This window comes from Leucoraja erinacea, chromosome 10 (assembly GCF_028641065.1).
Source record: "Leucoraja erinacea ecotype New England chromosome 10, Leri_hhj_1, whole genome shotgun sequence".
NCBI classification, from domain to species: Eukaryota; Metazoa; Chordata; class Chondrichthyes; order Rajiformes; family Rajidae; genus Leucoraja; species Leucoraja erinaceus.
The window spans coordinates 24676427-24703073 of NC_073386.1; the positions used below are offsets into that span (position 1 = coordinate 24676427).

Below are 26647 nucleotides of genomic sequence, written 5' to 3' on the forward strand. Positions count from 1 at the left end.
CAGCCAGCTCCACGACGGTGAGGTGAGTCGTCGGCACCAGAGTCCCCGGTCTCTTCCTGTTGGAGGCCACTCCTCATTGCAGCCCCAACGATAACGGAGACCCGACGAGAAAAAGGTCGGGTCTCCCGTGCAGGGAGAGATTTAAAAGTTTCCCCCTCCCTCCCACCCCCCCCCACACACAAACCCCCCAACAAAAAATAACATAACTACATAAAAACATAGACAGAAAATAATAAAACGCGGACGGGCTGCAGAGGCCGCTGCAGAGGCCGCTGCTGACGAGAGTCGCGCCGCCCACCGTTTGGTGTACACATTTTATTGGAGTTCTTCAGTAATTTTTCACCAAGGCATTTATTGCCTGATGACTAGTTTGTGCTTATAATCTCTTTCCTTTTTTGCAACAAAATGTCATCCTCTTTGACGTCTGGCCATGGGACGAGTAGGGTTTTTACGACAGCTTATTGCTCAGGGCAGCAAATTTGACTAAAACCAAAGTCCAAATGGACAATTTTTTTTTCCCATTAAGATGATGAAAATGTTCAATTCTGTTGCCAGGTTGAGAAGCCACTGATCTCACGCTGATTTAATGGAGCTGATTGCTGGGAGGTTGCATGTGGATGTCAATTCAGTAACTTCCAATATACTCCACAGCCTGTACTTCATAAAATAGACTGCCTTAAAATAAATATTGTTGACTGTAAGTCCCCGCTAGCCTACTGGAGGCTGATTAAATGATGCATCATCCCTGCTGTATCATAGCTTTACATGAGGTTGATAAATGCTAAAAGAAGGAATTAATTTACGTGTTATTCTGCTTGCCTCTAATGCAATAGTTATAATATACTACTGGGAAAGGGATACAGAAACTTCAATGTAAATAGTCATATATCTTCTTTGATTAGGACCACTGTTATGTATCACATGGAATAGACTGGGCCCTATTCCCCACCCCACCCCACGTGTCTGTCTGTCTCTGTCTCTGTCTCTGTCTCTCTCTCTCTCTCTGTCTCTGTCTCTCTCTCTGTCTCTCTCTCTCTCTCTCTCTCTCTCTCTCTCTCTCTGTCTCTCTCTCTCTCTCTCTCTCTCTCTCTCTCTCCCGCTCTCTCTTTTTTTCACTCCCCCCTCTCCTCTCTCCCTTCTTCTCTACTCTCCCCTCTTCTCTGCATCTGCTCTGCAACTGCTCTCTCCTCTGCTCTCTCTGCTCTCCTCTGCGCTCCCCTTTTTCTCCACTCTCCCCTATTTCTGCTCTGATCTCTCCCCTCTCTCCCCTCTCCCCTCACCACCCACTCTTCTCTTTCATCTGGTTAACCACATTTACTCATTTATTCACACAATGTTGTTGCTCTTGTTCATTTTATTTTCCCCAAGGAAAGTTTAACAAGGGATCAGTTAGAGTATTTATAGGTATTTTACATACATTGTATTTTATCAGATTCAAAATAGGCTAATTGTACATTCAGAAATAGTCTATCAAAATGTTGATTAAAATAAAAATGAGATCCTGTAAATAATTGCATCTTTGGATATTTTTGGTACTGCTAACTGTGCCATGCCACCTTACAAGATACAGGTTTGCCTTCAACAATACAATGCTGACCTCCAGTGAGCTGTTCAGGAAGGAACTGATTTCTTCCACAAGATGGCACCCTTGATCAAATATTTACTTTCAGAAAGCAAGTGTTTCTACACATTTCACTGTCGATTATCCAGTTGAGGAAGGGACCGCCTCAATGGGTTGAGCAGAGTCTTGTAACCACAGCACAGCCTGTCCGTGGTGATCAGGGTGTCCATGTCTGTCTGCAGAGCCACAAGTCTACAGCAAGTGATCTACCTGAAGATCATGCGGTTAGACAAGACTGAGGCAGGGGCATGTCGCCAACTCTACCCTCAGGCCCTGCTCTCCCTCTACAATCTCAAAGAGTAGCAGTGCCAGGCCCATGAGCATGATAAAAGCTGTAGGTTGTGCCCAGCTGGCCGACGATGCTTTACATGCATGGCCTCTGCTTGCAGGCACCGAACAAACTCAACAGTGAAGTCAAGAGTGCTTTATTGCCACATATCCTGAAAACAGAACAATAACATTATTTCTTGCGGCAGCACAAAAGATATGTAAACAACACAACAGATACATATAAATATGTGTGTGTAACACACAGAGACACACACACACACACATATATATAATTAAAACTCTGATCTTGACCACTTCCTGTTTGCACTGCAAAATTATTGATTTTGGAACAAACGCTACCACTTACGGCTGTGATTTTATTGCCATCTTACTCAGAGTCCCCCTCCGCTGCGCAGGACAAGAGGATTTTTCCCATCGATGAAAAATAAAAGACTGATTAATGTTTAAAAAATGTTGAGATTCTCTCACCTGTCAATCGCGCCATGAAGGCGTGATTCTGGTGGAAGGGGGGAGGAACTATAAAACCCGGAAGTGTGGAGGTGCCTCAGTTCTCTGCAAGATGTGGAGCGAGAGGTCGCGATTCTCAGTCTGAGCTGTAAATAACACTGAACACGTGTCTACTAAACTGTGAGTGGTTTTTACTGACCTGTCAGTGCCCTTAATGTTTTTCGGTTTGAAAATGCAAAAGTGTTTCTTGGTTTGAAAATGCAAAAGCTGTTTTGGCTTATTGAAAATGAAAATGGTGGTTGCTCTGAAAATGAAAATAGTGGTTGCTTTGAAAATGAAAATGGTAGTTGCTTTGAAAATGTTGTTGCTTTGAAAATGAAAATGGTGGTTGCTTTGGAAATGTGGTTGCTTTGAATATGAAAATGGTTGTTGCTTTGAAATTGTGGTTGCTTTGAAAATGGAAATGGCGGTTGCTTTGAAAGTGAAAATGGTGGTTGCTATCAAAATGTGGTTGCTTTGAAAATGAAAATGGTGGTTGCTTTGAAAATATGGTTGCTTTAAAAATGAAAATGGAGGTTGCATCTCCAAGTTTGCGGATGACAGGAAGCTGGGGGGCAGTGTTAGCTGTGAGGAGGATGCTAGGAGGCTGCAAGGTGACTTGGATAGGCTGGGTGAGTGGGCAAATGCATGGCAGATCCAGTATAATGTGGATAAATGTGAGGTTATCCACTTTGGTGGCAAAACAGGAAAGTAGACTATTATCTAAATGGTGGCCAATTAGGAAAAGGGGAGATGCAACGAGACCTGGGTGTCATGGTACACCAGTCATTGAAAGTAGGCATGAAGGTGCAGCAGGCAGTGAAGAAAGCGAATGGTATGTTAGCATTCATAGTAAAAGGATTTGAGTATAGGAGCAGGGAGGTTCTAGTGCAGTTGTACAGGGTCTTGGTGAGATCACACCTGGAGTATTGCGTACAGTTTTGGTCTCCAAATCTGAGGAAAGACATTCTTGCCATAGAGGGAGTACAGAGAAGATAGCCAGAGATACCCAGAGAGATACAGGTACCCAGAGATAGATGGGAGCAAATACAGGCATGAGTCGGGAATGTATAACAGCCAGGTCTACACACCTGGCTTCTATTTTCTGCCAGAGGTTATGCATATTACAATGAACTATAATCAATATTTTCCCAGTTGATTAGTTTTGAACATTTTCTTGATGAGGTGCCAAAGACCTTTCTCAGGAGGTTTTTTGCAACTGAAAGGAGAAGATCAGAACATTAAAAGGTCAGCAGGTCGGAAGCTCATATTCAATGAGCAACAGATAACAGGAATAGTGGAGTGATATTTTTAAAAGTCAGCCACATATTTTAGTTTAGTTTAGAGATGCAGCGTGGAAACATGCCCTTCGGTCCATCGAGTCCACACTGACCAGCGATCACCCGTACACTAGCACTATCCTACACAGTAAGTGAGAGGCTTTGGCTCCAGAGGCTGTGGCTTGGAGGAACATGGTAGGATAAACTACAGTCTTTTTTTTCCTTTTGATAATCTATTGTTCTCCATTGCAGAAACCCTGACAGGTAGGACAGTGGTGTGATTCTCCAGAGGATGTAGGAAGTCAGGGAGACTTCCAATGTCCCCGAGGACTACACCTGTGTGAGGTGCATCCAACTGCAGCTCCTTGCAGTTCATCAGGGAACTGTAGCAGCAGCTGGATGACCTCTGGATCAAGAAGACTGAGGAGGTCATAGATAGAAGTTACAGTGAGGTGGTGCATGACTATGGTATGGGCACTAAGTAGATGGATCCCACCAGGAAAGGGAGTGGGCAGAGAGTGCAGCAATTCTCTGTGGCCATTCCCCTTGAAAACAGGTGGGCCCCTTAGGATACTATCGGGAGGAGATGGAAGGGAAGACCAGCAGTCAGGTCTGAAGCATTGGGTCTGGCTCTGAGGCACAGCTAGGAAGGATGAATGCAGGCAGACCCATATGAGGCTTGTTAGTTAGGGGGACAGACGGGAGATTGCGTGGAAGTAAAATAGACTCAAGAATGGTGTGTTGCCTCTCTCGAAACAGGGTTCAAGATATCTTGTAGCGTGTTCGCAACATTCTCAAGAGGGAGGGCGAGCAGCTGGAAGTTGTTGTGCACATTGGCACAAATGACTTGGGTACGAACAGAGATGAGATTCTACAGAATAAAAAATAAAAGATTAAAAAGCAGGACCTCCAAGGTAATAATCTCTAGATTACTCCCAGAGCCAGGTGCTCGTGAGGGTTAAAACAGGGTGGCAAGAAGTGAATTGGTGGCAGAGGAAGGGGCAGAAATCTAATCTTTGGTCCATTTGGATCTCTTGTGGGGCAGAGGTGACCTGTACAAGAGTGATCGGTTGCATCTGAACAGGAGGGGGACCAATATCCTGGCAGGCAGACTACATTGGAAGAGGGATGGAATCCAATGCAGGAGTGAGACGATGGCCATAGAGTCATAGAGTGATGCAGTGTGGAAACAAACCCTTTGGCCCAACTTGCCCACACCAGCCAGCATGTCCCAGCTACACTAGTCCCACCTGCCTACGTTTGGTCCATATCGCTCCAAACCTGTCCTATACATGTAACAATGAGAGGCTGGAAGTCTGAATGGAAGGTATTGAATGCAAGTTCAGTAGAGAGGATAGAGAGAAGCATGGAGGGGAATAAGATAGAACTGTTGGTTTAAGTTGCATTGATTTCAATGCGAGAGACCTGATGGGTGAGGCAGATGAACTTGGGGCATGGATATGTACGTGTGACTGAGGTGATATAGTCATTACAGAAACCTGGATATGGGGGGGACACGACTGACAGTTTAGGATTAAGATTGATTAAGGAAAATGTTATGGCAACAGTCTGAGGTGACATTACTGATGGTTCACCCAGTGAGGGTGGAATTACGAAATCATAAGGAATGATCACCGTGTTTGGGGTGTACTGTAGGCTCCCAACTAGGCAACTGGAATGAGAAGAATTGTGAATTTTAGCTTTCCCAAAATAGGCCAGTACTGGTGGCATGGGCTTAGACGGGGTGAAACTTGTCAAATCCGTTCAACAAAGTTTCCTTGAGCTATGTGTAGGGGGCCCTACATGAGAGAGGGTAAACCTGGACCTGCTGTTAGGAAATTGGGATGGGCAAGTGACTGAAGAATCAGTGGACGAGCCTATGGAACCAGCAATCACAGTTATATTAGCTTCAAAATAGTTATGGATAAGGACAGGGCTGGCCCACAAGTTATAACGTTCTAAATTGGGACAAGGTCAAATTTGATGGTATTAGAAAAGAACTTGGTGGAGCCGATCTTACTGAGGTGTGTAAAATCATGAGAGGAGTAAATAGGGTGAATGCACAGAATCTTTTACCTAGGGTAGAGGAATCAAAAACAATAAGACGTATGTTTAAGTTGAGCAGGGCAAGATTCAATTGGATTTTTTCACACAGCAGGTGGTGAGTATATAGAACAAGCCGCTAGAGGAAGTAGTTGAGACAGGTGGTGTAACAGCATTTAAAAGACATTTGGACAGATACATTAATCGGAAATGTTTTGAGGAATATGGGCCACACACAGGCAAATGTGACTAGCTTAGATGAGTTGGGCCGAAGGGCCTGTTTCCATGCTATATAAGTCTGTCTCTATGAGCTAAGAAAGTCCAGCTAAGCAGTTTAAAAGGTGAAAATATAGAATGCTAAACCAGCCAACAGGTTTTAAGGAGATAATGAATGAACCAGTGGAATAAATGTTTTACAAATGTATTCCTTGGCGAATACCAACTTAGAGAAAAATGTTCACGCAGCCTCAAGGGAAACTTCCTCTTTGCATTGAATCTACAATGATTCAGTCAGTCAAATTCAGTTTCAGACGGAAACTAGCATAACCCTACTATTAAAGAATGGGGGGAAAGTTAACCAGATATCAGGAGTGGGACAAAAGAACAATAATGTGGCGAAATGTGAAGTTATAAGTCAACAAAATAAAAAAACACATTTTATTTGAATAGGTGAAAGGCCAAAAAATGCTAGTATTCGGAGGAACCCGAGATTTCTTGTGTATGGTAAACATGTAATTAAAGGATGCAATTTAGTCTTCATTAAGAATCAATTGCATTATAAAGAGTCTTTTCGTAACTGTATGGAGTACTGGCGAGATCAGATTTGGACATGCATAAAGCTTTTGGCCTGGAAATTTAACAATGTAGTCTGCAATTTATCCCATCAGATAAAGCATAACAATAAGTTTAATTTGACACCTAATTCACTTTCATATCTCAAGTAATAAAAAAGTTATGGCCATTTTCATACTTGGAAATTAGCATCTTGTTCCCTATTGATTTTCTATGGACATAACAAAAAAGTTGGACTCTTCATTATGAACATTATTAATCTATTACTGTAGTGTATTTTGGGTACTTGGAACTGACTCAAAAGAACTCTCAGATACAGGAGTAAACTAGCAAGCTTCTTTAATGCTGGACGCCACCATGAGTCTCCTCCAGCGCATGGGTCCCCTCGCACAAGACATAACATATGCTAATTACATTGTATACATTACACTGCTCCCCCTTTAACTTGGAGGCAGGTTACACCATTTGCATTATATACATTACACTGCTCCTCCTTTAGCTTGGAGGCAAATAACACCATTTCTAGTACGTTAAATATAATTGATTAACACACAGTTGCAAAATTATATTATTGCAGTCATCTTACATTACATCCTCATAACTGTAATAATTGTACTAAAACAGCACATAATGGTTCATTCCACTCATCTTTCTAATCACTCTAGCTCTACTTGTATCTCTGCCTCTTCCCTTTTTAAATATCCTAATCTAATTTGCAGATTTCTTCCTGTTCTTGAAATTCTGCTAAAGTTAACATTTCCTCTGTTTCTGTTCTTTATTTGTAGGTGGGATCTGACACATGACTGCAGGTTTTCGTTTTTCAGTCGCTCTCTGTCGCTCAATTTCCTGGCGCTACGTATTTATCTGCTCTTGTTGTATAATGACATTCTGCAATGCATAAACATTTGTCCATTGCTCAGTGAAGGAAGCTCCATGCTGGACTATACTGAAGTGTCCTAATCGCAATCGGTCTTGCATACTTTTGTCTCGACCGACAAGCCTCTCTTCTTTAGACTTTTCTATTAACAACGTTTTGCTCATCGTCACACATTTATTTAACCGTTCTTTGCAACGTTTAAGCATTTTTGTAACGTTTAAGTCTTTTCTGTTGTGCATCTATTTGTCTCCTTAGGTCTTTCCTATACCAACTCATACGGAGTACTGACTGCACTTTTACAGTAGCTCTCTTTTGCTTAACCACCATCCTCTTGTAGGCAGTTTGAATGGTAATAGTTGTATCCCTCATTGACTGATATTACACAAACTGGGAATGCCCTATTTTACATGCTTTGTACCATCTCTGGATCGAAATGACTGCTTGTTGCATAGTCTGTACCGTACCCTTAATCGGTAACCATGGTATGCAGCTTGCAGAGTGACTACAGCCGCCTTTTGCATTACATTTTCTTGTAATGCACATTCTTATGAATGACTTAATACAGTGTGCTGCCTTGGTTTTCTCTACCAATACTCTGGCTTTGATCCCGCGGTATTAGGCCTGAATACACACCACTGCTTCTCTCAAACTCTTATACTGTCTCACTTGGACATCTCTTATCTGGCATGCTCTGTATCGTTGCTGTACAGCAATGGCAGACCGGCGTAGTTTCTTAAAATACTGACGCTGTTTATACATCTGATAATAAGTCTGTATGACCTTGACAGATTTATGCATGCCCCGCAGTTGCCTTCGAACAAGCATTCCACGGTAGGCTGCCTGATGCAGTACAACGCTTCTGCGTACCTTCATGTAAGTTTTGCAATCACTTTCCATTTGAAGGTGTGCCCTATAATGGGTTTGTACTATTATAGCTGCCAATCTCATTGCCTTGTATTGACGGTATACTCTGTGCCTTCTAAATGCTGCTTGTATTACCGTTGCTGCCTTCTGTTTGTTCCGGATCTCTCTCCGTACATTCATACCCCTGAATGCAGCTTGAATAGCTAGGGTTGCTCTTTGGATGGCAATTTCTCTTTGCCTTTGACTTCGGCCACTTTGCATTTGCCCTTTGTCCCTTAGCACTTGACCTGTGTCATTTTGCACTTGACTTGTGTCCCTTTGCACTTGACTTGTGTCCCTTTGCACTTGACCTTTGTCCTTTTGCACTTGACCTTTGTCCTTTTGCACTTGACTTTGTCCTTTTGCATTTGACCTTTGTCCTTTTGCACTTGACCTTTGTCCTTTTGCACTTGACCTTGGTCCTTTGAGAGACTCTCTGCCCTCTTTAGTTCAGGCTCCTTGCCTCTGGATACCCTTGGAGGTTTTGGCGAGAAATGAGCCATTAAAGCCTCCTTACACTCCTCATACATTTTATCCGTGGGCGCTGCTGGCAGCAGTAACATACGTAAGGTCTGATAACCCTCTCTTCCTAAGCCTAATATGAACCATGCTCTCTTCTTCTCCTCTGCAGCAATATCATTGGAAATGAAATAAGCCTCCAAGACTTTGGTCCATTTCTCAAAATTACACCCAGAATCTAACTGGGGCACGTTTTCTACAATTTGAAAAGCCATGCTACCTGTTGCTATTCAGGTGCACTATCTTATTTTCTCTCAATGTGTATTCTGCACTAGACTTAATCTTTCTACACACTAAGAAGTGATCCAGCCCACTGACTATTACTAATTCTTATAATAATAGATTTATACTATTATCCAACATTTCATGTTAATAGACATTTAGAACATTTTAACCATATTCCTGCTATGCACACAGATTTACTATTAATAACAGTGACCAATGCATTACATCCAAACAGTCCTGCTTTTACTGTGAAGGATTAGTGAACAATGCATTACGTTCAACTGTCCCACTTTTACTTTGAAGAATTTCACCGGTGCAGTTTGTCGGCCTATGGACTCCAGTGCCTTCTCGACCTCTCGAGCTGTCCCCACTGGTACTTTTGCTGCTGGCCTCGCCAGACCTCCACTTTTGCTGCTTTTGCCGGCTCCTCCGGGCTTCACCGTTACTTTTGCTGCCGCTGGCTCGCTGCCAAGTCGACTACTGCTGCTCTGCTGACTTGCCTGCCCGCTGTCTTCACAGCCCTCATGACCGGGCTGACTCTACCCTCGACCGGGCTGAAGTGCTTGAGTGCTGTCCTGCTTCTCTCGTGCGGACCCACTCTTTGCTCGGGGCTGGACTTCCTCTCACGTCCGAGCTTTCCCCCTTGGCCAGTCCGCTTCTCTTGCGCGGCCGGACCCTCTTTTCTGCTCACGGTCGGGCTGACTCTACTCCCGACCGGGCTTTTATTTCATGACCGGTCCGCTTCTCTCGCGGCCAGTTTTCTTTTACTCTGCCGGTCCGCTTCTCACGCATGGCCAGGCTTTTTTTTCTCGCTGCTGGTCCGCTTCTCACACGGCCGGCTTTCTCCCTCAACCGGGTTGACTCTTCTCCCAGCCGGGCTGACTCCGTTTCGTCGGTGGCTTCACCGGACCTGTCCGTGACCTACCCGGTACTAGGCCCACACTCGACGTCGTTGGCGGCTCCTGGGCCTGGCTGTAGGCTACACAGCCCTGGAAAACGTCCGAAGTCGGTGGTGGCTGGTGGGCCTCTTCTGCCCCTTTGCCTTGGCTGCACAGCCCTGGAAAATGTTCCAGGTAAGTTGACACCGTCGCTGTCCTGCTGGTTAGGCTTCCAGCTTTCGGCTGCTTTCTTCGGTGACACTTACTTACTGCCCCACCTGTTTTCCTTGCTTCCTGTTCCGACCTTTCTTTTACTTGGCGCCAATTCAAAACCTTTTGGCTTGGTGCCGTTCCACTTTGTTTGCAAACACAACCTTTTGTTTCTGACAGTCCTTCTTCTTTCCTTTTCTGTTCTTTTATCCTCGCCATGCTGTTGTTGTGTGTTTTGGTGTGACAATTCACGTAAAACTTGTACAAAGACTATTCAGCTTGAGGAATTTGACAAAAAAAAACAACTCAGTCTAAAATGAGTAACAATCCGAAGGACGACATCTTGCCACGTAGACACAACATAGAGATAGCCTGACAAAACTCGCCGACTTGTACAGCTGATGTTTTAAATGCAGTCCCCGGCATAGAGGGATCTGCAGGCCTCTCTTGTCCCGCTCGCAAACAACTGCGACACAACTCCGTATCTACAGTTTAAACTGTTAAACAATCCTGCGTGTTGCAAAACAGTCCTGTGGGTGAGTTCACAAACTCTATCCCATCCTCGTCGCCAATTGTAGTGTATTTTGGGTACTTGGAACTGACTCAAAAGAACTCTCAGATACAGGAGTAAACTAGCAAGCTTCTTTATTGCTGGACGCCACCATGAGTCTCCTCCAGCTCATGCGTCCCCTCGCACAAGACATAACATATGCTAATTACATTATATACATTACACTGCTCCCCCTTTAAGTTGGAGGCAGGTTACACCATTTATATTATATACATTACACTTACATATACAGGAAATCTGCATTCTGCAATATATAGCGGACATCCCAATAATACTTGAATCACAATTCTATGATTCCTATTTTGCGTACTCTTGAGACTAGATGTGCAACTGTAGCTCAGGAATGTATCAAGGAAATCACAAGGAAATAATTTTTCTTTTTTATTAAATTAATCCTATTTGTATATTAGGAAATTAAGGATAAGATGCAATATTTAATCTAAAGGTCTGCACTTTTTCTATAAAGATGCCTTTTGTGGGAAGGAACTAGAATGCTCAATGTACTTTAATTCATCATCATGATTTGCTACATTGCAATTGCACAGCTAATACAATCATTGCACAGTCTAACAGAGCAAACTATTGTGAAATGTTGAAACTAAGAAAGCATTGAAGCAATCCATAACAAACAAAATATGTTTGGCATTAGGCCTTTTTATGTTCAGATTTTCTTGATTTATTCAACACAGAATTGGCATCGTCAACATGTTAAATATTTTATGCAGAATTATAAATTACAATGACCTGGAATTTACAGCAGAATGATAATAGAACAAAATCAGTATTATTATTCATACAATATGTAATATTCAGTAACACATACAGTATACAAAAAAAAACAAAAAAAAAAATAGTACGTACATGGTAAATGGTAGGGAATTGAAGAATACAGTTGAACAGAGGGATCTGGGAATAACCGTGCATAGTTCCTTGAAGGTGGAATCTCATAAAGGTGGTAAAGAAAGCTTTTTGTATGCTAGCCTTTATAAATCAGAGCATTGAGTATAGAAGCTGGGATGTAATGTTAAAATTGTACAAGGCATTGGTGAGGCCAAATCTGGAGTATGGTGTACAATTTTGGTCGCCCAATTATAGGAAGGATGTCAATAAAATAGAGAGATTACAGAGGAGATTTACTAGAATGTTGCCTGGGTTTCAACAACTAAGTTACAGAGAAAGGTTGAATGAGTTAGGTTTTTATTCTCTGGAGCGCAGAAGGTTAGGGGGGGACTTGATAGAGGTCTTTAAAATGATGAGAGGGATAGACAGAGTTGATGTGGATCAGCTTTTCCCTTTGAGAATAGGGAAGATTCAAACAAGAGGACATGACTTCAGAATTAAGGGGCAGAAATTTAGGGGTAACATGAGGGGGAACTTCTTTACTCAGAGAGTGGTAGCGGTGTGGAATGAGCTTACAGTGGAAGTGGTGGAGGCAGGTTCGTTGGTATCATTTAAAAATAAATTGGATAGGCATATGGATGAGAAGGGAATGGAGGGTTATGGTATGAGTGCAGGCAGGTGGGACTAAGGGAAAAAAGTTGTTCGGCACGGACTTGTAGGGCCGAGATGGCCTGTTTCCGTGCTGTAATTGTTATATGGTTACATGTAGTATATATTCTCACGAATGAGATTTGTTGAATAAGGTAAATTGAGTTTAAACGCAATTTTACGGTAAAATTTTATGTTAAAATTACTGATGAATTGATGAATTGTTGCAAAATTGTTTATGATATTAAAATTTCTATCCTGTGTAAATTGCAAACTTGGTTTTATTCAGCAGAAAACGTTTAGTGAATCATAATTAGTGTGTCTTACTACCGGGTCTGTTGGCTGTCAGAGATGTCCAGTCCAAATGTCGATGACTTTATTGATGCCCAATAAACTGAAAGCCATATTGGAATAAGAGGAAAATGTGCAACAGAACCCACCAAATCCTTGCGGCCATCTTCTCTCCAAGCAAATGACAAACACCATTCCTTTCCTCCTGATTTCACAATACTGATCAATGTGAACAACTGCTTATCACTGATAAGCAATTCCATGACAGATCTCCTTAACTGAGGGACCAACAAAAGGGAACAGGCAGCTGTAATTAGTCATAGAAACATAGAAACATAGAAATTAGGTGCAGGAGTAGGCCATTCGGCCCTTCGAGCCTGCACCGCCATTCAATATGATCAAGGCTGATCATCCAACTCAGTATCCCGTACCTGCCTTCTCTCCATACCCTCTGATCCCCTTGGCCACAAGGGCCACATCTAACTCCCTCTTAAATATAGCCAATGAACTGGCCTCAACTACCCTCTGTGGCAGAGAGTTCCAGAGATTCACCACTCTCTGTGTGAAAAAAGTTCTTCTCATCTCGGTGTTAAAGGATTTCCCCCTTATCCTTAAGCTGTGACCCCTTGTCCTGGACTTCCCCAACATCGGGAACAATCTTCCTGCATCTAGCCTGTCCAACCCCTTAAGAATTTTGTAAGTTTCTATAAGATCCCCTCTCTATCTCCTAAATTCTAGCGAGTATAATCCAAGTCTATCCAGTCTTTCTTAATAAGACAGTCCTGACATCCCAGGAATCAGTCTGGTGAACCTTCTCTGCACTCTGCAGTCTGCACTCTGCACTCTGCACTCTGCAGTCGAGTTTGTAATCACTATATTACATTCGTCAGTACATAGGTGCTTTTCACATCTTTATCGCAGGTACATTCTTACAGTAAGCTCCCACTTCTCAGTAAGGTGGGTGCACGATTTTGTGAAGTATTTTCGCCACCTAGTAACAGACGTGAGAAACAAATAACACAATGAAATGCATGATTACAATTGATTTAAAAATGACAGTTGAATGAAAAAATAACGTCCAGTATATCCAATAATCGTATATTCACACTTTTAAAAACAAGTTATTTTCAGTTATCTCGCCATTTACATTTCAAAATTAATTCAGCCAGTTCAAATTATTGAAAATATATCCTATAAAATGATGCAAATCAAAAATAGTACAGCGCATTCCATCTCCCTTTGAAACACCATTAACATTTTAGTAGGTACACAAAAATGCTGGAGAAACTCAGCGGGTGCAGCAGCATCTATGGAGCGAAGGAGATAGGCAACGTTTCGGGACGAAACCCTAACATATTAGTCTCTGGTTTTCTTTAAATAGCTTTCAATGGTTAGTTCTCAATATGATATGATTCTCAATATGATACTTTAAAGGGGCATTGAGACTGCAAAAAATATCTACAGACCTAATCCACTTGAATTTTAGGAAAATGAAGGTTATTATATGTACACGTGTGCTCAAGTGCAGGGTAGAAAGGGGAAACAGAATCAATTATGTTTGTTTTTTAAACAATTTCCACTGTTCATCATTACAAAGTTATGGTATCATCATTCAAATTGCCACTCTTCTCTTCTTAACTAAATTCATCTTTAGTCTATATGGAAGAAATGACTACGAGCAGATGCTGCATTCAACTACTCATTAGTTTTTAATTAATTGAAGAAGAACCTTCTGCATTCACATTTTATCGTGTCCCCAGCCTGAAGTTTGGTCACATTCAGGTCACTTGTGGCACATATAAATTATCTTCTATAAAAATTGCCAGTTCATCTGGTTTGCCACCAACTCCCTGGTGCTTGCTGTCTACTTCATTCAAGCTGCTGGAAATACTTTTTATTTCACTTTTATTGCTGCTGTCATCTGAAGGTGGTCCAAATATCCAATCTACAAAAAAGATCACAGTATAACTTAGAATGCAAAAAGAAGAATACATGTACAATGATAACAGTAGACTATAACCCAGGTTATCGTATCACAAATGGAACTGCATTTCATCTAACAGTAATACTGAAATATATTGTTCAAAATAGGAGATATCCTTTCAAAATGATTTCAATATTGGATGTGACAGTAGTTACAAATAGCGATCACTATCTAACTGACATATGATCACTTCAGTCCCCTGTGTCTAATTATCATTTAAATAAAAGATTAATGAAAGACCATTTTCCAGATGTTAGGTTCCAGCTGAATAAATGTGAAACAGATGTGGGGAGGAAATTAACCAAATCCTGAAAACAGCATTATAAAACGTCCAGCCTTTTAAATAACAATTTGTAAAATCAAGGTGTCTTTAATGTTCTTTTTATACATTTATTCAGTGCATGTTTTTTTAATCTATCTCCCAATTCAAATGCTGATTTTATTTCGGTGTAGCATGGCTAACAGAAGGAATAATGACACATAATGGCCACAATTACAGGGGAAATGGCAGATAGGCAGCAATAATTTGCTAGAATAACACATCTGCAGAACTGAATTCACAGAGGATAATAAATGTATTGAACTAATCACATAGATAGGCTTGATCTGATTTTATGGGGAAAAATAGATAACATAGTGAATCGCTTTATTACATGGAGTAGGGCAGGTGTGTAGAACTGAATAAAGAAGCATAAAAAATACAGGCTCTTGCAGAGAAATAGAACCGTTTATATAAGAAGCCACAGATAAATTGGACTGATTAGTTGCAGAAAAATCAGTAAAACTGAATAGAGAATAGCAGATACCTGGATTTCACTACACGAAGAAAAAATAATAAGGGACTAATTCACAGAACTTAAGGGATCCATTAGGCTACACGTGTAGGAGGTGTATTGGGTGCAAACCAGACGAAACAAGCATCCATCAGTGAACCAGGATCTATACCATGATACAACATTTTTTTTAAATCATACACTAATCCGTACAGATATCTGTCAATCTGTAAACTAGAATATAATTATTTTTTTTTTTATGTTTCAATCTTCCAACTTAAACGCTTTACCTCTTTGCGTAGTTGACTCATCCTCCGTTTTGGAATAAAAATTAAGTCACTTTTCTGCCTCTCTGCCTCCGTCTTCTTCCAGCACTCTCTTTCCCCTCCTGCCAGAATTCTCCAACTCTTGACTTTCCCCTGCCTTCTTTATTTCTTCCTTCGCTCCTCAGATTTTATTTCTCCTCATCCTCTTGACTCTCCTATTTTCTGCTAATTCGCTTGCCTCTATTATGATTTCTTACCTCACTTCATTGCTGAGTGAGAGGGAGGTAAGATCTGTACTTCCCTTACAATAGGTAAGTTCTGTGTTTGGTGCATATGAATGGCTATCACTGTCCGTGAGGTATGGGACCATGAACATATTTTTAAAGTCTTTCTTTCAATCATTTTTCTTACAATGATTCGGATCTATTCACTGGTGAAATATTATCTCCCTATGTGCAAACCAAGTGGCGTGTAAATTTGAACTCCTACCTATTTTGCACATCAATATTGCAAAATCTCTGAAGAAATAAATGACCAGAATTCTACGTTTCACTCACTGAATGATTTCTCTTGTGAAGGTCCAAACAACTTTCATCCAGCAGTGTGATGGTTAGTACTTGGTTCTACAATGGGGTAAAATGAGTCATAAGAATTGCAAACTGCTAATATGAATTTCACCTAACACTTTCTGATGTAGATTGCAGGTTAGGGTGAGACCCACTGGTTACAAACTTTTAAGCCTATTTTAAAACACATCAAAACCAAAGCGACACCACTCCATTCTATGCAAATACAGAAAATGCTGGAAGAATTCGGCAGGTCAGGCAGCATCCATGGAGAAACAAATGTTGTTTGTTTCAGTGAGTTTATGCAACAAAAAAAAAAGGCACTACAGTGGTGCAGCGGTTGGGTTGCAGCCTTACAGCACCAGAGACCCGGGTTCGATCCTGACTGCAGGTGCTTTTTGCATGGAGTTTGTACATTCTCCCTGTGACCACGTGGGTTTTCTCCAGGTTTCCGCCTACATTCCAAAGATGTACAGGTTTGCAGGTTATTTGGCTTCTGTAAATTGTAAATTGTCCCTAGTGTGCAGGATAGTGCTAGAGTACAGGTGTGATCGCTGGTCGGCGTGGACTCGGTGGGCCAAAGGCCCGTTATCACTCAGTATCTCTAAAGTATAAAGTGTGTGATGGCACGTCATAAATGGAAAATCATTGCCAGAGTGCCGGTCAGTTTAGCACCTTCCACTCCTCTTGTCCTTTTGAAATATGCAGGAGAAAGGGCCATGAACATGGGCAGATTTTAATTTTAAAAACCTGCAAGCAGTACATCTGGAGCACACAAATAGAAACTAAATTCTCTGTTTTGCATCTCAGTACCTGTCTCAGAAACATAGTGATATAGTTCTGCCTGGCCCCCATCCTGGCCTGCTGAGTGAGGTCTTCCACCATTTTCTGTTTACATTTCAGATTTCCAACATCTTCTGGTTTTTGCTCCAATTACCCCTCCAATTACCCCTCAGACAGGAAGTCTCTGCAGAGGGTAGTGAGGGGAGCAGAGAGGATCATTGGTGTCTCGCTACCCTCAGTACAAGAACTGTTCCAGAGCCGCTGCCTGAAAAAAGCACTGAGCATAGCAAAGGACAGATTGCACCCACTCCACACACACCTGGATCTCCTGCCATCAGGAAAGAGATACCGCAGCATCAAAGCCCGGACAACCAGACTGCTAAACAGCTTCCTTCCACAGGCTGTGAGGCTGCTAAACAGTCATTCCACCTGATTCTGCTGCTTTTGCACTGACAATTTAATAACTGGCACTGAGTAATATCTCTGGCACTGGCTCAGGTCACTTAAATCAGCTGCCCTGGACATTTTATGACTTTTTTAAATTATATTTTAATGTTGCATTTTTACCTGCACTTTTTTTAAACTATTCGTACTGTTTTCATCAGGAACTGGATTGTTTTTATTTATGTGTGAAATGTTTAAGTTTTTATGTGCGATGCTCCGGTATTCCCTGGGAAACGTCTTGTCATTTTGCACTGTACAATTTGTTGCTTTGCATGATGACAATAAAGAATGATGATGATGATAGTCTCACTTCTTACATTAGAAAATAGACAAACTGATAAACTAATGATGCAGTCTGTTTTGTAGGCTCTTGCTCCTGTTTATTGTATTACTTTTCCAGTTATCTGATTACACAAAACCAGCTGCTAAATGTTCCGCTTTTCACAAGAGCAGTCTGGCCCTACAATTTACAGGCTATTATTATTAGGTGTCTATCTCTCTGGACCTTTTTTCAAAGGGAGATGCAAAGCTGACCTGCCACTTCAGCTTCAGTGACAAAGCTTCAGTGACAAAACCAGCAACATTTATTTATCCTATGGGAAGTGTATTCACTGAGAGTTTTTGTTACAATTCATTTGTGGACTTTCACCGGATGAGCCAGCATTAAGTTGCTCATCGTTAATTTGCCTTGAGAAGGTGGTGGTGAAAATATCTTCTTGAACTGCCGCAGTCCTTGAGGTGTTGACACACCTACAATGCTGTAAGGGAGGGTGTTCCAGGATTTTGACCCGGCAACACTGAAGGGACAGCGATATATTTCCAAGTCACCGGGCTATGTGGCTTTGAGGGCAATTTCCAGGTGGCACAACTGTTCTCAAATTAAAGAGTCTCACCTAATGGGCATGATGAGGCATTGTACCAGTTTAGTTTAGTTTAGTTTAGAGATAGATTGTGGAAACAGATCATTCGGCCCACCGAGTCCACGCTGACCAATAATCCCCGCACACTAACACTGACAATTTTACACTTTACCAAACCAATAACCTAAAAACCTGTATGTTTTTGGAGTGTGGGAGGAAGCCGAGCACCCGGAGAAAACCCACGCAGGTCACGGGGAGAACGGACGCACTCTGTACAGACAGCACTCGTGGTCAGGATCAAACCTGTGTCTCTGGCACTGTGAGGCAGCAACTCGACTGCTGTGCCGCCATGCTGCCCTCAGTAGATTACAGGCCGCCCTCAGTAGATTACAAGAAAATAAGTCAGCGAGTGGGTTTGATGGGAAAGCCCTGATAACCAACATATACTCAATACCTGAATTGCCTCTTTTAATGTCACAAGAAAAAATGATATGATCTTTGGAGCTATATAGATAAAATCCACTGAGACCAATGATTTTTTTTCCACCAAAAGATCACAACAGCAAAGATGACAAACGTGATTGATGTTGATGACGTAAGATTCATACATTCCTAGAGTCATAAAGTATGGAAACAGGCCCTTTGGGCAACATCTGCCCACACCGACCAACGTGTCCCATCTACCCTGGTCCCACCCGCCTGTGTTTGGCCCATATCCCTCCAAACCTGTCCTATCCATGTAGCTGTCTAATTGCAATGGTCCCAACCTCAACTACCTCCTCTGGCAGCTCATTCTATGCACCCACCACCCACTGTGTGAAAACGTTAACCCTCCGATTCCTATTCCCCCTTCACCTTAAACCTATGTCCTCTGGTTTTCCATTCCCCTACTCTGAACAAAATACTCTGTGTGTTCTAATCCTCTCATGATCTAATCCTCTCATGTGTGATCTATTCCTCTCATGATTTTATCCACCTCTCTAAGATCACCCCTCAGCCCCCTGCACTCCAAGAAATAGAGTCCCAGCCTGCACAGCCTCTCTCTGTTGCTCAGATCCGTGAGTCCTGGCAACATTCTCGTAAATCTTCTCTGTTCCCTTTCCAACTTGCCAACATATTTCCTATAACACGGTACCCAAAACTGAACATAATACTCTGACTTAAGGACAGAGATTAGTAAAGTTGCATAAATGGAAACATGATTTTTCAAAATAAAAATTATTTGTTTTCTGTAGGTTGGAGGATGCAAATATTTGATTTGATATTTCCCTAAATATTGATATTCCAGTCAGTGATCAGTAATTTCTCTCTGTTTCATTATTCAAACTAGCAATCTCATACCCTGCAAGAAGTATCTTAAAATACATTGTTTCAAATGTTTTACATATCTGTGCAGTTTGTACCTATTCACATCTTCATTCTGCAACCTCCATTTGATCCCTCTTATTAGGTAACACCATTCAAACTATCATTATTAATGAATCAAGAAACCACATCCTTCTCAAAATGGCTTATGATGTTTAATACTGATTATCTTAAAGTACCGGTTATCCGGTGTAACGTCTTTAGTGTGGATTTATGCATATAATCTGTGCTGACGTTTCAGGGCAGCGTTCATGTAGGGAAGTTCCATCTGCCCATTCATACAGATCTACAGGATTGCGAGCAAAATCTGTCCTATCTTGAAAAAAATCAGATTACCTTTGCTTTTATTACCCTGTTTGCAAAATGGTGCAACTAGAAGAGCTGCAGCCTCACAGAGCCAGAGACCCAGGTTCCATCCTGACCTCGGTTGCTATCTTTGTGATGTTTGCATGTTCTCCGTGATGGCTTGTGTTTCCTCCAGATACTCGTTTCTGCCCATCATCCCAAAGGTGTATGGGTTTGTAGGTTAATTGGCCTCTGCGAATTCCCCCTTCTCTGTAGGGAGTGGATGAGAAAGTGGGATAACATAGAAGTGGTGTGAATAGATGATAGATGGCCTGTGTGGACTTGGTATACCAAAGGAGCAGTTTCCATGCTGCATAGAGTCATGAATCAATCATACAGCACAGAAACAGGCCCTTTGGCCCATCCTGCCTATGCTGACCTCGATTACTTATCTTTAGATAGACACAAAAATCTGGAGTAACTCAGCGGGCCTTGCAGCATCTCTGGAGAGAAGGAATGGGTGATGTTTCTGGTCAAGACCCTTCTTCAGATTGACCCGTTTATGCTAGTCTCACCTGACTGCATTTGGTCCATATCCTTCTAAGCCTTTTTTGTGAATGTACCTGTGAACAACATCTTACATATGTTGTTATTGTAATTGTTCATTCAATCAATAATAACTGTGATTGCTCAATAATAGAATGAATCATAAACTGTTATAGAAACCCAGTGGGAAACCAAGGAAAACTATAGTCAATTAGGCTGCTCTTGCAGATATTCTGCACAGACAGTGATTTAAATCCATTTTCTGTTCATCATCGGCACATCAATACTTGTTCAATTCTGTAATAATCATGTTGGCTATTTTGTATCCGTTCTCCGAAGTTGGCAGTAGATATTGAACGGGTCATTATACCCTCAAGATATTTCTCAGTAACGCCTGTGCCAAAAAGAAATGTCCCAGGTGAAAGGGGGAAAAAAATAATTGCACCCAATTTCAAAGGAAACCATTTGTGCTTCCGTTGAAGTGTCTATTTTGTAATCGTGCCGAGTACCCATATCTAGACTCAAACACATCTCCTTCACATCACGGCATGGTTCACCTTTCAGAACCTTACCAAATATGCTGAAATGGCACCAAAATCAGCAGTGCGAGGTAAGGGGCTGATCATCCAGATCGTTTGCTGGAGATGAGAATGTTACAAACAACAGGTTGCAGATATTTGCTTCAACAAGCGAGGCTCTTTGTGCAGCAATGTAAAAAAAGTAAATCGTGTTTCGGGCGCATAAATCTAAGGTCAGGGTAATTTAAGATGTTTGTAATGCTGCGGCTAATGTCTTCCCTGTAATCCTTTCCCTTTTTTAAGAAATAAACAGGAAGTTTGCGGATCGGGAATTGATATGGCGATTGCCCCACTTTGTATTGCCAATCTAGGTCAGCCCGCGGGTTTCTAACAATAGGTGCCTCGTGGGAGCTTTGAAACCACATTAGGCAAATTCTGATAACGCTGAATGAATTTACTCTCGAATCTAAACAATTTGAAAACAAAATACTTCCGTTGTTAATCACGTCAACTTTGGAGTCAACTATAATTCAAAACTAAATGTCAATTGTCCTCTGATCTTTGCCAAGTTTCCGACTCCGGCAATCCAATTACATATTCTGCGTCAAAAAAAAGCTACAGGCAAAATTCGTTCAGTTGACGATGGCAATTTTACTAGAATAAAAGCAGAACTTTATTTCCCAAGTTATACCAACCTTCACTCGGAAGAAAATCTTGAGTGAAGTATGAGTTGAAATATGTTGCTACATTGCGTAACATTTTAATACTTTAATACCAAAAACAATTGCAGGCAGCATACCGTATTTCAATCCTGATGTTTTAGACCGTGTCAATACTCCTGTCCTGGGATTGTACATGTTAGATACGATAGTGGCATTTAAGGGACTTTTAGATAGGTCTCTTAATATTTGAATGTAGGGATATGCATTATGCGCAGGTAGATAAGAGTTGGCATCATGTTGTTGCAGGATCCCTAATTGTAACTTAAATTGAACGACAGTGGTGAACCAGAGTTTATTGTGATGTGCCTTCATCTGCTTCCAATCTAGATCTGACTTTTCATTATTTTATTCAGGCACGCGTGTCGTTGCATTTTCGACGGTGAGTTGATGAAATAGAGGGAGCTGACCTAATACAGAAGATCAAAGATAATGCACATCCTGCGCGTTTCGTCGTCTGACAGGCAGGTACATTGCGGCAGAAGTAACTTGGTATCCAACTTGGTCCGATACTGATACATAACTAACCTAGCCCTGGTCCCACGGAAGAAGGCAAGCGATATCAAAAAAAATACAACAGAACTATTCAAGGACTACGTCAAATAAATTATTTAATTACGTTTTTCCTCAAATAGCTTAAAAAAATAAGCTATTGTAGAATATAATAGAGAATAGATCTAATTATGGGAAAAGGTTAAAAACATAAGAATTATTTATTTAAGTGATTCCTTGAATAACTTAATAAATACAAATTAATTAGATCATTTTTAAAATAGAATATATGTATTCATAGAAATAAGCAAGAATTCTTTATTTGAGTTATTTCTTGAATAGATCCATGTGTTCAGGAAGGAACTGCAGATGTTGGAAAATCGAAGGTTGATTAAAATGCTGGAGAAACTCAGCGGGTGCAGCAGCATCTATGCAGCGAAGGAAATAGGCAACGTTTCGGGCCGAACCCCTTCTTCAGGCTGATAGATTCCAGTCTGAAGAAGGGTTTCGGCCCGAAACGTTGCCTATTTCCTTCGCTCCATTGATTCTGCCATAGATGCTCCATTGCTGCTGCCGCACCCGCTGAGTTTCTCCGGCATTTTTGTCTACCTTAGATCCACGTGTCTCTAATTAGATCCATGTGTCTCTAAAATGCCCTTAATTTGCTATCTTCGTGTTATTCGTCGTCTTTTAGTTCTAAGTAAACTGATTTCAGAAACTATGTTCCCTCAAAAATAGATGTGGTGACATTAAATAAAATCATCTGTTCTGCTCACTTAGGTGGGGTACTAAAATTGAGGGGGGGGGGAGTCATATTTGAACAAGTTGTCATAAACTTTCCATGTGTAAGCAAGGGTCGCAGTTTTATTCGCTCTGTAAATAGGTGCGGGTTTGTTTTTAGCCGTTCGAATATCTTAATGGTGAACTCTGCTACTCACCCACAAAGTCATGGGCAAGGTCCTTGATGAGGTGCCCCACAATAGCATAAGCCACAGCCACCATCACCAAGGCGGCCATCAACAGGTAGAGCACAGCCTTGGGCAGTGGGATGGCGTCCCGAGGCGGCGGCTTGTACTGCTTGTACAGCAATTCATTGTCTGAGAACGAGTACTGCAGGAGATGCTCCATGTCGCCCGTGGAGTTGCTGGCATTCACTGCTGCCGCCGCCGTTGTCGTTGCCTCCAGCGACTTTTGCACCAGATTGGCCGTGGTGTTCACGACGGGTAAAAGGCGAGCGAGGAAAGTGATCCAGTCTTTGAACGCGGTCCCGTTACACACGATCATACTGCCATGGAAGGGATGGTGCACTGGACCCTCGCCCTAATATCCACAGCGTGGCCAAACAGGGCAGCAACAGTTTGGAGGTGGAGACTGGAGCAGCACACTCCAGTCTGTGCAGACGCTATGCCTGACTCCCTCGGATTAGTCGCAGCCAGAGCTCCGGATGAGCTTACACCGGGCGATAAAAGAGCCGTGTGTGTGTGAGAGTGAGTGTGTGGGGCGGAAAAGGGGATACTCGGCAACAGTCTCTGTATCTCCAATCACGGGGCGTCTCCCTCACTATTTTAAAGCTCAGGTCCCGCCTTGCTCATCACAAAGTTGCATCCAGATTTCTCGTGGACCTTCATCCTCAAAGAAGCAAACAACGAAGAGGAAACCGGGTTGGAGTAGTAAATGTTTCCAGCCGGAGAGAGTGATCACACTCCGAAAATGACCTGCACCTTATCTCAGACCTCTTTGCCACTACAGTAGTTCCGATGTTATGATTGCCGAGCAGGAATCGCCGGTCATTTGGCACACACGTGCCCACTATCGATCATGTAATGTTGGTTGGAGAATAGACTTCGTTATGTTCCCCGGTCAGGAAGAACCTTCGTCAGGTCCTTCCTCAAACTAGAGCCACAATCTTTTGTAAACATCCGGGAGGCAGTTCAACCCATCGCCCTGATGCAAGTGAACAGAATAGAGTGCAAATGCAATCTAGATGTTATAGTTTTACGTCTCTGGTTGAGAGACAAAGCACCTGAGCCACAGCCCACACAGTTAGCCGACTGGGGTAAAAGCCCAGTGGATCTGAAGGCAGAGACCGTCTTGCTGGAGTTAGACACAAACTGCTGGAGTAACTCATCGGGTCAGACAGCATCTCTGGAGAGAAGGGATGGGTGACGTTTCGGGTCGAGACCCTTCTTCAGACCGATGTCAGGGGCCACATCTGTAGCTCTTTCCTAAAAATTCCATCCTGCTTGATTCTGTGATTGATTCATGCTGTAGTGTAGATAGACAGAAAAAGGCTGGAGTAACTCAGCGGGCCAGGTAGCATCACTGGAGAGAAGGAATGGGTGACGTTTCGGGTCGAGACTCTTCATCAGATCAGATACCATCATTTAAATACCAATGTAATGCTTCCACCTGCTTTGTCGAAGATTTAGCTAAGTGGTATTTAGCTTGAAGATAGTCAAAAGTGAACGCACACATAAATTCTTCTAATTTGATAATGTAACTTCCCCAGTTTCAACATGCCAGTTTGTGCTGTAAATTCATTGTTCTTTTTTGAATTAAAGTATTTTTGGTTTTTGGAGCATTTTGAACATGCAATGTTTCCAATCTAATTACACCAGGGACCCATATAGATTTGCATATTTTAAATGGCGTGTTTAAAATGCAAATATTGAAAATAAATCTTATTTAGCCTGTGATATTCCTTCAATTTACATGTAAGCATGTATGGAAATTCTCATTTTTAAAGATTACAGAAAACATTGAACATTTTAGTAAGTGGGTAACAAGTAATTAGTTCATATTTTCTACAAATCAAACTAGCTGTGGCAATTAGCAATTTAAAACAGTTTGATTAATAAATAGTAATAACAATCAGGCTCACATACTTATCATTTTCAGGCAAGAAGATGATCAGCTTAGAAGAATTTTGTGAGAACTTAGTCTGGCCAAGGGTCTTAATTCTCTTCAGTGATTGGAATAGCACTGGGCATTCCAAACTTTTGTCCATTGAGGCACTTGTTATGTTCTATTTTACCATTGTTTAAAGTTGATTGGAAATCTACCCACAGAACAACTAAATTTCAATTATCTCTGGGATAAGATTCAATTCTGTTAAATAAAAACTCTCTGAATAGCATTTCCCACATTGCAGTTGCAGGTTTCATGCTGGATTATGCTTCAACCCGCAACATTTCAATTGGAGTCCAAATTGTCACCAATCTGAAGATAGACATAAAATGCTGGAATCACTCAGTGGGTAGGCAGCATCTCTGGAGAAAAAGAATAGGTGACATTTCGGGTTGACACCCTTCATCAGACTGAGAGTCATGGAGGGGGAAACTAGAGGTATGGGAAGGTACAGGACAAAGCAGAGCCTGCATCGAATACTCAGCAAAAGTGGAGCCCACAATGGTCCATTGTTGGCTGGGGAAGAGGAGATAATGAAGGAATACAAACAGTGAAATTAGCAAGAGGACTAGGGTGGGAGAGGGAGATGGACAGGGAGAGAGGGAATGTAAGGGTTACTTGAAGTTAGATAAATCAATATTCATGCCGCTGGGTTGGAAGCTGCCACCAATCTGAGTGAGTCTGACATATACAGTGGACCTCCCCCCAGGGCTTCTCAAACAAAGATGACTGTATCTTCTTTGCTGCAGCCCTGTGCAGCAGGAGGACCTTTAGTATCAAAGACACCTCATGTGGCGTGGGCTCGAACTGGTGGAATGGGGAAAAATATAATGTATCCATGAAACAGCCTACGACTAGCCCATGACTATGAATCACAGCCCTATTAGTCAGCTTTCAAACACATCTAAATGTTATGAATGTACCCATCATTCAGAAACTTCAAAATTATTTTTTAATTCTTAAAATTAATCAAGCTAATATAATGGAATGAAATAGCAAAACAGGATGTATACACAAACACCAATTACAAACATGTAAATCCATTTTAAAATGTCAAAGAATGTAGATTAACCAAAACCTACCCACGTCCTGTGCAACCATTCCTATCAATTTGAATGAATTTAAACAGCATTCTAATACCAGATCCAATCCAGCACAGTTTGTGCAAACAGATACTCCACCATAAAAGGTTTGTTTTGCATGCTATCCCATCTGTTTGGGTAGCATACAAAACATAACCTTTCACTGTGGCTCGACAAGTGACAATGATAAATCTAAATTTAAAATACTGTAGAATTGCTATCAATTCCAACTCAGTGGCTGGGCTCCAGTGTCTGAACACAGTCAGAGATTCCCTGGTAAACAGATGTCTGGACGTTCAGCAATTCAACATTCACACAACCGTGTGAAAATCCAAAACCTGATAGTGCTTATTTGAGGAAAATGCCAGCAGTACTGCGCAGAACAGATAGCATTACTAGCAAAACTCAGGATATTGCTGCAGCCTCTCTAAAGTTTAAGAGATGTTCAATAATGCCACTGATAATCATTGATGATATTATTTAGAGTAATTTGGGTGCAACTTTAGTTTAGTTTAGAGATACAGCGCGGACAGGCCCTTCGGCCCACCGAGTCCGCACCGACCAGTGACCTCTGCACATTAA

The 26647-nt window shown here is 41.8% G+C and overlaps 2 protein-coding genes across 3 annotated transcripts; both read right to left on the bottom strand.

Moving 5' to 3' along the window:
• Positions 1–6781: 6781 nt before the first annotated feature.
• Positions 6782–11041, bottom strand: LOC129700909 (abnormal spindle-like microcephaly-associated protein homolog). Of its 2 annotated transcripts, none has more exons than XM_055641716.1 (2): positions 8667–11041; positions 6782–8604 (listed from the first exon to the last, which is right to left on the bottom strand). In XM_055641716.1, the coding sequence occupies exons 1-2, from the start codon at positions 9025–9027 to the stop codon at positions 8006–8008; spliced, it is 960 nt and encodes a 319-aa protein (XP_055497691.1). In that variant the 5' UTR covers positions 9028–11041; the 3' UTR covers positions 6782–8005. The 2 variants fall into 2 exon arrangements, with proteins under 2 accessions (XP_055497691.1, XP_055497690.1); XM_055641715.1 differs by having other exon boundaries at positions 6782–8625.
• An 18-nt stretch (positions 11042–11059) lies between these two features.
• On the bottom strand, positions 11060–25469 carry LOC129700911 (uncharacterized). Its single transcript, XM_055641718.1, has 2 exons — positions 23015–25469; positions 11060–14420 (listed from the first exon to the last, which is right to left on the bottom strand). Exons 1-2 carry the CDS (start codon positions 23358–23360, stop codon positions 14254–14256), a joined length of 513 nt encoding a protein of 170 aa, XP_055497693.1. The 5' UTR covers positions 23361–25469; the 3' UTR covers positions 11060–14253.
• Between the last annotated feature and the right edge of the window lie 1178 nt (positions 25470–26647).